This window comes from Octopus bimaculoides, chromosome 1 (assembly GCF_001194135.2).
Source record: "Octopus bimaculoides isolate UCB-OBI-ISO-001 chromosome 1, ASM119413v2, whole genome shotgun sequence".
NCBI classification, from domain to species: Eukaryota; Metazoa; Mollusca; class Cephalopoda; order Octopoda; family Octopodidae; genus Octopus; species Octopus bimaculoides.
The window spans coordinates 90,553,547-90,564,310 of NC_068981.1; the positions used below are offsets into that span (position 1 = coordinate 90,553,547).

Below are 10,764 nucleotides of genomic sequence, written 5' to 3' on the forward strand. Positions count from 1 at the left end.
TTAACGTGAGGCATTCTTGTATAGTTATGCCCTTATATATGTGTGTGTATATATATATATATATATATATATACGGACCAGTGTTATGTTTCCGTAAGCTTATATCACTGAGTATTAGGTAATAAACTATCCTGAAGCCGACCATGCAGACTTCTGTGCGGTCGTTGAATCTACTAGAAACAACAACCAAACCTTGCTAAACTCACACGTCATACAGTCTTAAACATGGAAGGACTACAGTGCCTAATATAATTCTACTAGAAATATACAAAACTCAAACATGTACAACTGTGAGCAACAAAACACTAACGTAATTAATTCTTTAAAGGCGAAATAAGACAAAAAAAACAAAGACTTATTTAAACGAGGTTATAAAATAAGAAATCTTCGTGGATTAATTTTTGTTTTATTTTTATCATCATGAACTTTTGGCGAAATATATTCTCCGTCCTACCTTTAAAAACATCCAAATTTTTCTCAAAGTATTTCTCATTGTTTTTTTTTTAAAAAAAGGTCACTATGATAATATAATGATAATATATTCATAGATGGAATGGTCACGTTCGGAATAAATTTTGCTCATAAGTCTGACTGACCAAGGCCCGGAGCTCCACAACAATCAACTTGTTACAAAAATATACAAATTAGAAATTTATTTGTAGAAGTTTATCTACGACACATTTTTTTTCTTTAAACATATTTTCGCAGCCTAAATTCGGTGTCTCGTTTATAAAAATTACATAACATTAGTTAATCAGAAAGTAAAAAAAAAATTAAGAACGACTTTGCCTTTCATCTTTTGAGAGTCTGTATAGTATAAAATACCAGTAAATGCGTGTCACCACTGTTTACAGAATCCATCTAAATTATAACTGTAAACAAATGACGAGCTCTCACTCAGTTTCGATCTTTGGCTACATACATTAAAACATTTCCACCTCAGAATAGATCTTTCCACGAGAGTTGAACTGCAAACTACGTATTTATTGCAGTCAACCCTACATTTGACAGATATATGGTTCGACTTCTGCGGCAGGATCAGTGATTTTTTTTTTTTTAAATTTTATTTCTTTCCTTTCCGATTAAGACCGCGTCGTAAATGGTCTATGTTATTTCAAGTTTTAATTGTCCACGTTAAATATTGTGTTTTATGAGAGAGAGAGATACTTTACATCATTTTATGTTCATGAGAAAAGCAAGAACGTTATACAATGAATTCTTCAGTATTAAAATGCACTAGTAACATTTTCTGCGATTATAACCACCTAATAAATTTCTTACAAAACAGATAGAAACAGTTGAAACCCATATTATTTACATTCATTTAAACCTATCTTACCAATAAACAGAACTTCAGTCCACCTTGTCATAAAAGATTGGAAACAAAAGAAAATTAAATTTTTAGGAACGAGACCTTTCAGTGAAGAGAGAGAGAGAGAGAGATTGGTTACAAAAGAAAGAAATTAAGTTGCCCCTCATCAGTTTTTGGCACAATTATACAAATGCGCATCATTTGAAGAAATTGAGTAAGGACAATAGGTCATCTCTCAACCCTAACAACTCTTCAGTTACAAAATTAGAACTCTCTTTACTCCCTATGATCTTCCCATGCTATTTTTGCTTGAGACAACAAGCAATAAAGAGTATATAGGATAAGATAGACGACTTCAAGTGACCTTGCTAATTCTATTACGAACAATATTCTTTGTAGGATGGACGGATGTATAAAATATATATATAATGCTAATAATTCAACTGCAGATTTCCCACTTCTCTTGTTTTCTTGTGCAAAGCAAACTAAGTTATTCACACACATACACACTTATGTTTTAACTATAACAGTTCCCATTTTCAGCTGAAGCTTTTTTTGATCTAGTTATACTTTTAAAGTCCTTTAGTCGGAAAAAACAAACTAACAAACAAACAAGCAAAACGGATATTCCTGCAGCATATGTCCACCGTCCCCGTATATTAGAAACTTTGCATCCTGATCAAAAGTCAACATATACATACATACATATATATTATATATATTAGCAAAGTATGACAATATATTAGTGTTTTGTGTATATTGAACGATTTAAAAATGATATCGGGCTTACTTGGAGTCCTCTTTAATTTGCAAGTTCTTCAAATGTTCATTTTCGCGTACACTCAGACGGTATTTCTTAAATGCCGGCAAATAAAATAGTACTACACATACAACAATGCTGCTAATAACTGCAATTTGATTAAATCGAAGATTTTTGAATTTCATTCTTTAAGTGCATAAGTTACACGTCTTGATTGCTAAATGTAAACTAATTGGAAAAATACTTGGTGGAGAGCGAGAGATAAAGTCAATGTTAACTGCATTGAGAACCAAGCCTTTTCGGGAGGACGACTACAACAAACCGCTTACGTATTGCAAACATAATTACACTGTATCCATAGTATTACAAGTGGTAACAGGTTTTATTGAACCACTACAGGAATTTAAAAATATTATCCTTTATATTAATTTTATCTTTAGAAATATTATATGAAATGTCGCATTTATTTTTTAAATATTATTAATTTTTCTCGTGTTCTCTTTTTTATTTTAATTTATAATTTCGTAAGGGATTTTACTTGCAAATCGGTGTTATGCCGAAAAGAAGTTCCTTATGAAAATATTACCAGCTTTCAGGACGACACACCGGCATAAAATATTATAAATCATTCATTCGTACGAAAATGCGTGAAAATGTGTTACTCAATTTAGTTACATATTGGTTGTAATTAGTGATATAAATCAACACTATTACATACATTTTACAAAAAATAGTAACAGATAAAGATTAGTAATTTTTTTTATATAAACAGAAACAAACCACTAAAACTAACTAAAACAGAATAACGATTGAACAGTAAAAAAACATAAGATGAACTTGTATACATACAAATATAAATTTAGTAATTATAGAAAAATTTATTAAGTCGCATGAAGAAATTTTGATTAATTAGATAAATGACATAAAGGAAAAAAGTTAAGATATTTGGAGCTGTAAATTGCTCGAAAAGATTTTGTCATGGTACATTTAAGAATTCTTCTCTTAAAAACTTCAAGCAAACGTGGTTGCATGACACATCTTTATACGAACAGAATACCAATATATCGTATGGCTTTCTTTACATAGGAATATATTTAACTTCCTTTTGTTTACTAGATTTGTGCCAAAAGATCAAAATAACTTGTTCAAAATCCTAGCATTCAATAACATTTGAAGTTTCATTTCTGACAAATTTTTTCAGTAACTGGATAACAAAGTTATAATTAGTTTTAATTCTCATTTTTTTTTTTTGCACAAATTAGTAGAGTAACTAATCCTCTAGTCTTTAACGGACAATGATTCAATGATACAAATAAGATGAAAATGGCTGTGAAGATATGGATACAATAGAGCACATGAATTTTTTTCCGGGAGGATGTGAGTTGGTGGGGAAAATGCATCAGTTGTGATAGAGACTGTGGTGTGTAGTACCTTTGTATAGAGGAAATATTAATCTACCAATATGTGCAACTGAACAACCTATTTCACTTACTACCACTGCTGCCACCATTTTTTTTCCTTCCTGTAGGCAAATAATGAATTCCAAGTAGAAGTAATGTATCATCATTGAGTTTTTGAGAAAGAATGGGAACAGGATGTTTGATATCCACAGAATGCTACACGTTGTTGACAAGAGTAATGTGCACAAATAGATGAAGTTTAAAGAAGGAGAAATTTGCATTGAAGACAAACCATTACCATCACCCGTGACCACTGACATGAATTGTTAGCAAGTAGGCAAGTTGAGTCACAATCTGTGAGCTGGCTACATATCTGAACTATGGTCACAATTCATTACAAAAGATGATGGAAAATTTTTGGTATTGAAAAATGTTTGCAAATTGGTTACTTTGGCAGTTGACACCCAATTTGAAGGGGAAATGGGTGGAAGTCTGTTCTGATCTGCTGGAAGTGTTTGAAGTCAATAAGGACATGTCTTTATTTCCTGATTTGGTGACAGGGTATGAAAGATGGCCTATCTTTGTGATCCAGAATTGAAGGCACTGCTCATGGAATGATGTCACAACTCTTCTCCAAGGCCTAAGGGTTCAAGGGCCAGTAATTAACATAGGAAGTCATGGTAACTGTTTTTTGAGGTCATGAAGGCATCATTCGCCTTGATTTTCTGGAATAGTGAGCAGTGCACTGAAACATTCAAAATGCTTAGAGAAGCCATTAAGAGTAAAAAAATCAAACAAGGATCTGAAAATGATCTTCATTCCCCAAGACAATGTGTGACCACACACATTTTTGAAACTAATCAGGCAATTGACAAACTGGATCCTTCATCCACTGTGCACTCTGACTTCCACCTGTAAGATCCAATGAAGGAAAGTCTTTAACAGACAATGATTCAATGATATAGATGAGATGAAAATGGCTGTGAAGATGTGGATACAATAGAGCACATATGAAGTTTTTTCCAGGAGGATGTGAGTTGATGGGGAAAATGGATCAATTGTGATAGAGACAATGGTGTGTAGTACCTTAGTATAGAGGAAATATTAATCTACCAATATGTGCAATTGAACAACCTATTCCAGTTACTACCACTGCTGCCACCATTTAACATACTTCTTCCATGCTGACATGGGTTGGACAGTTTGCTAGGAATTGGCAAGTCAGAAAACTGTACCAAACTCTACTGTCTGCTTTGGCATGGTTTCTACAACTGGATGCCCTTCCTAACACTAACCACTTTACAGAGTGAACCTGGTGCTTTTTACATGGTGCCAGCAGCAGGGAGGTCACCAAGTAATTTGCAAGACAATTTGAGGGTGGAGAATAGTATTGAGGGAGGTGGCTTTGTGCCAGGTGATTAGAAGTTAGAATGTGAATAGAGAGGGAGCAATAGGTGTCTTGCAATTCAAGAGATACATGGTTACCTCAGTTGGAAAGAGAATGGAGCAAGGGGATACAGAAAGAGAGGGAAATGGTAAAAATGTGATGGGGTGTACACCCAAGTTACAGGGAGGTCTACGAGGTGATGCCAAAAAGTTCCCAGACTAGTTGTGTTTAATAAAAAATAAGTTTTAACATAACCCCCTTTGAAATAGTCACCTTGCACAGCAATACATCAGTCCCAGTGTGCTTGTCACTTCTGGAATCCAACCTGGCAGTCATTTTCCATAAGCGAGTCAAGGACTTTCCGTGATTCACTCAGGATCTTGATAGAGGTGGTGATCTTTGAGTTGCATCTTCATCTTAGGGAAGAGATGGAAGTCTGCAGGTGCTAAATCTAGCAACTAGGGTGGGTGTGGAAGCAATACCATGTTGCTTTTGGTGAGAAACTCATAAGTGAGGAGAGCTCTGTGACAGGATGCATTGTCATTGTGAAGAATCCAATTCTTCGCTCTCCAGAGATCCAGATGCTTTCACCAAATATCCTCCCTCAAACACTTCAAAACGTCACAGAAGGACTCTTGATTGATGGTCTGGTCCTGGGAGATGAACTCTCAGTACATAATACCATGGATGTCGAAAAAAATGATGTGCATGCTGTTGTACCTGCTTTGATTGTGGAAGTGAAGGGCTCTTCAATTGTGACAACTGCTGCTTCATCTCAGGGTGGTATGCTCAACATCTCTGTAGCAGATTTCTCAAGTTTAATGCAAAATTTCACATTGGCTCTTTGCTAAAACTTCCTGTCCATGAAACAAATCACAGACTACAGCATACCATGATCACCACAAAATCACAAATTTCACAACTTGCGAACTAAACCTAGTAATGTCACTCAGCACACTGCCTCATGAAGGTCACTGCATGCACAACTGTGTGCTGCTATCTGTTAACAACATTACAGAAATAGTCAGTGAACTTTTTGATGCCACCTTGTATATATAGCGAAGTGGATCAATCATTGTATAGGGTGAATGGGTGGGTAAGTTTGTGAGGTTGTAAAAGGAGAGTGGGAATATAGTGAGTGGAAACAGGTAGGAGGGGTTTTTAGGAGGATATGTTGAGGGTAAGAGATTTGACAGGGGTATGTGTGCAAGTAAGTTTATGAATGGAGAGTGGTAAATACATTAAGTGGTGAACATGGGTGAGGAAGGTGTTAGGGAGATGGGATGTTGGGGAGAGATTTGTCAGAGACAGATTGTGTGATGGGGCACGGGCACAAAGGACAAGCCTTCAAGGCCTTGATTTTACTTAGCTGGATGGATCTTCTCAAGCACAGCAAATCTCCAATAGTCTTGGTTCTTTGTCATATCATCTGAAGGTTATTCTTCTCCACTTCATCCCATATTTTCGAAAGTGTTCCTCTTCTGCAGGTTCCCTCCATATTCAGCGATTGGCATTTCTTTATGCAGATGTCTTCACTCATGTGCATTACATGGCCATATCGATGCAATCTTCTTTCTTGCACACTACATCTGATGCTTCTTATACCCAGTTAGTCTTTCAACACACTTATACATTGTTGTACATGCACTCTGACATTGCACATCCAGCCTGAGGGAGAGGTCCTTCTTTCGACTATCTACTAAGGGTCCTTCTGGGCATTCGAGGAAATCTGTTTCCTGTGTGTTCTTAGTGTTTATTGTTCCTGCACATTTGCAACACACAAACACTACTTTCTCTGTTAACCTCGTATGATTTCACTGAATCTCTTATATCTGTCCTTAGCTTGCACTGAGTACACCATTAGGAATTTGTACCTACACCTTTTCTACATATTAAGCAGGGCCGTTTTCCTGAAGGGATTAGTAATTTATCTGCTTTCCTGCATTTTTGTCTTTACTAAATTAACTGTAAGTCTGTTTGATTCCAGTCCTTGCTTCCACACCTGAAATTTCTTTTCCAGTTTTATTAAAGATTCAATTATAAGAACAAGGTCATCAGCATGGAGGAGCTACTGTGGCCAACCAGTTTTAAATTCCCCTGTTATGGCCTGGGAGACTATGATCATTGGTGAACTCTTACCTGTACTCATTGTTGACATTCAGCTTACTGACAGTATCCCTGTACATGGCTCTCAACAACCAGTCATCTACCTCTAGGTTTCACAGCAACCACCAGATGAAGGAGTGAATGACTCTGAAGACTTTCTATATGTTGACAAATACTAAGTACAGCAGTTTATTTTCAACTAAATGCTTCTCCTGCTTGGAAGATGGCATCAGTAGTACTTCTCTCTGGTACAAAACCAAACTGCATCTTATGAAGGTTAATTTTCCTTCCTAATTAGTATATATATATATATATATATGTGTGTGTATATGTATGTACTCACACACATATATTGCATATACTGAGTTGGCCAAAAAAGTTTGTTCAATTTTTGTGAACACTAAACTTCAAGCACTCTAATAAGTAGCTAACTTCAGTGTGTCCCTTGCACATGTGCACTGATTAAATCTTGACACTTCAACATAGTTTGACACGAACTTGCCAAAAGACAGGTTGTATTTTGTGTGCTTAGGACCACCCTGAAAATGGAGAACCAAAATGAACATTATTGACACCTCATGTTTTACCCATTTTAAAAGAGGCAAAAAAGTCATGGAAACCTGCAGGAAGATATGCACAGTGTGCAGAGAGGACGCTGTTACAAAATGTGTGAGTCAGAAGTGGTTTTGAAAATTTTTGTTCTCACATAAAAAAATAGTTTCAAAGGAGAGAAAATAGAATTGGTGATATTCATGCTTTTCTAAGGGATATCAATAATATAAATGAAGTGCAATATTTCCAGCTTGGAATCAAAGAAACATGTAACAGACTTGGCTTATAAGAATCTACCTATTCTCTCACACACATTTGCTGGCACTTAAAACAAAAAAATAATGAAAAACAATAAAAAGTAAATAAATATAATTTTTATTATAAATAGTCATGATTTTTACAGGTATTTTAAGATTCAGTAGCTTCTCATATTTTCTCAAAGTTTTGAACAATTAATCTCAACTTTTATATTCTTATCAGGCTACTATTTTGTCATCTTCTAGTGTTTTATTTCTACACATACACATTTACCTTACGCTGGTTGTGAACTCAGAATGATTCATTCTTAATGTGGGTTTTCAATGTTCTTAACTTTTCTGCCACAGTTTTATAAAGAAATTACTTTATAATTTTTTTGAATGTATGAATGTTTTCCAGTAATCGAAACCATATGTAATTATTGTTAGTCATTTAACCCTGAGTCAACAATCACTGAGCAAATTATGATTAAAGCATTACAGACATGATCATTTTACCTTCTCAAGAGTATGTAGGAATACATTATTTAATACGACCTTTTGTTATTTAAAATGGCAGTATGTGATTTGAAGAAGATATCACTGTTATTTCTAGCAGATCAGATGATCATGAGAAGTAGGCTAACCACTAAATCATGTGCCTTCACATAATGGCTGCAACAAGGTCTGAAATCAAGATTAGCTGGCCAACAGACAGGAATCTGAACTTTTACATCCACAATACTTTATTAAAGATTGTTTAAATAATTATATAGAACACAATATGTAGTATTAAGTGTTTGATAACATAGAAGAGTTAACTTGCTTACACGAATTTGCAATCAAATCACTTATCATTAATAGCAATTCAAAGGTGGTGAGCTGGCAGAACTGTTAGTATGTTGGGCAAAATGCTAAGCAATATTTCATTCACCTTTAAGTTCTGAATTCACATTTCGCCAAGGTTGACTTTGTCTTTCATACTATCAAGATCAATAAAATACTGTATTTTAACATGTATAAGGAAAACCGTTTTTGTCAAAAATTAGGTTAAAAAATATGGGAATTTGTTGTTGCCAGTGCCGCTGGACTGGCTTCCGTGCAGGTGGCATGTAAAAAGATACCTTTTTGAGCGTAGCTGTTGCCAGTACCTCGTGCCAGTGGCACGTAAAAGCACCCACTACACTCTCGGAGTGGTTGGTATTAGGAAGGGCATCCAGCTGTAGAAACTCTGCCAGATCAGATTGGAGCCTGGTGCAGCCTTCTGGCTTGCCAGTCCTCAGTCAAATCGTTTCAAATTTTAGCACAAGGCCAGCAAGACCAGGGGAGTGGGGTAAGTCAATTACATTGGTAATTATTTAAACAACTGGTACTTATTTAAACAACTCTAAAAGGATGAAAAGCAAAGTCAACCTCAGCATGGAAAGCAGACGTTAAATGATGATGATGATGATGATGAGTACTATAATCCCTTATAAAACCTTTTTTCCAAATTTTAAGTCCCCAAAATTGGGGGGTTCCTTATACACGTTAAAATATGGTAAGTACCAGCTGAGCACTGTGCAATCAACTTACCCCCTCCCCCAAATTTGTTGGCCTTGTGCCAAAGTTTGAAACCAATTTTAAAGTTCATTAAAGCAGTGATCTGGCAGAATTGTTAGCATGCCAGGCAAAATGCTTAGTAGCATTCATTCATCTTTAAGTTCTGAGTTCAAATTTTGCTGAGGTTGACTTTGCTTTTCATCCTTTTAGAGTTGTTTAAATAAGTACCAGTTGTTTAAATAATTACCAATGTAATTGACTTACCCCACTCCCCTGGTCTTGCTGGCCTTGTGCTAAAATTTGAAACCATTAACTGCAATTCAAAATACTCTCGGCAATTGTGGTGTTGATAAAAGTAACTTAATACTAATATTAAGTTACCGTTTCAACCACTGGACTGTGGCTGTAGTCAAACAAATTGACCCCGGTACTTACTTTCTAAGGTTAGTACTTATTCTATTGGTCACTTTTGTCAAATTGCTAAGTTACTGGGGTGTAAATGAAGCAATGCCAATTGTCAAGTGGTGAAGTGTGGGGACACACACACACATGATGGGTTTCCACAGTCAAGCAAATTCACTCACAAGGCTTATTTTGGCCTGGGGTTATAGCAGAAAACACTTACCCAAGGTACTACACAATGGGACTGAACCTGAAACCCTGTGGTTGCAAAGCAAGCTTCTTAACCACACAGCTATGCCTGCTATTTACAAATATAGTGGGTAGTTACAATGTTTGAAATTGTTAAATAAGTTTTCCATTCAGTATTGAAGCATATAACACCACAAAGGTTCTAAGAAGGTTCTTGCTATGTGAAGAAGGTTCTTGCTAGGTGAAAATAAATGTTTCAAAAAGAAACAGAAATGCAAACCATGCAACAAATTGCATTAATATTCTTATACTTAAGTACAATGATAAATACAATTCAATATCAATTTGCTTCTGAAACTTTCTGAGCCAATTTTGCAGCTATATCTTTGTAAATGTTAGCCTGCAATGAAAAGAAGAGAAAAAATGGTTAGAATAAAAACAACTTGAAGAGGTTGCTCCTATAACATGTTATCTTTTAAGCTTGAGCAGGTTTTTGGCTGTTTACTCCATAGTATGTAGTCAATCTAATGTTCAACGTCTAATGTCTTACTTTTATGCTATACTCTGTGAGGATGCATGGCCTGATGGTTAGAGTGTTGCACTTATGATTGCAAGATTGTAGGTTCAGTTCCTGTATTGGGTGTTGTGTTCATCATCATCATCATCATCGTTTAACGTCCGCTTTCCATGCTAGCATGGGTTGGACGATTTGACTGAGGACTGGTGAAACCGGATGGCAACACCAGGCTCCAGTCTGATTTGGCAGAGTTTCTACAGCTGGATGCCCTTCCTAACGCCAACCACTCAGAGAGTGTAGTGGGTGCTTTTACGTGTCACCCGCACGAAAACGGCCACGCTCGAAATGGTGTCTTTTATGT

General features: G+C 35.8%; 2 protein-coding genes across 4 annotated transcripts in view; both read right to left on the reverse strand.

Moving 5' to 3' along the window:
• LOC106880907 (F-box only protein 38) overlaps positions 1–2,401 on the reverse strand; it is a 35,753-nt gene extending 33,352 nt beyond the window's left edge. For both annotated transcript variants that reach the window (XM_014931071.2, XM_052968218.1), the window contains exon 1: positions 2,103–2,401. The gene's annotated coding sequence lies outside the window, so the exon portion shown is untranslated. The remainder of the gene's footprint in view (positions 1–2,102) is intronic.
• Positions 2,402–7,876: 5,475 nt separating this feature from the next.
• Positions 7,877–10,764, reverse strand: part of LOC106880906 (iron-sulfur protein NUBPL) — a 48,279-nt gene continuing 45,391 nt past the window's right edge. For both annotated transcript variants that reach the window (XM_014931070.2, XM_014931069.2), the window contains exon 10: positions 7,877–10,286. In XM_014931070.2, coding sequence (XP_014786556.1) covers positions 10,227–10,286 — 60 coding nt within the window. In that variant the 3' untranslated portion in view covers positions 7,877–10,226. The remainder of the gene's footprint in view (positions 10,287–10,764) is intronic.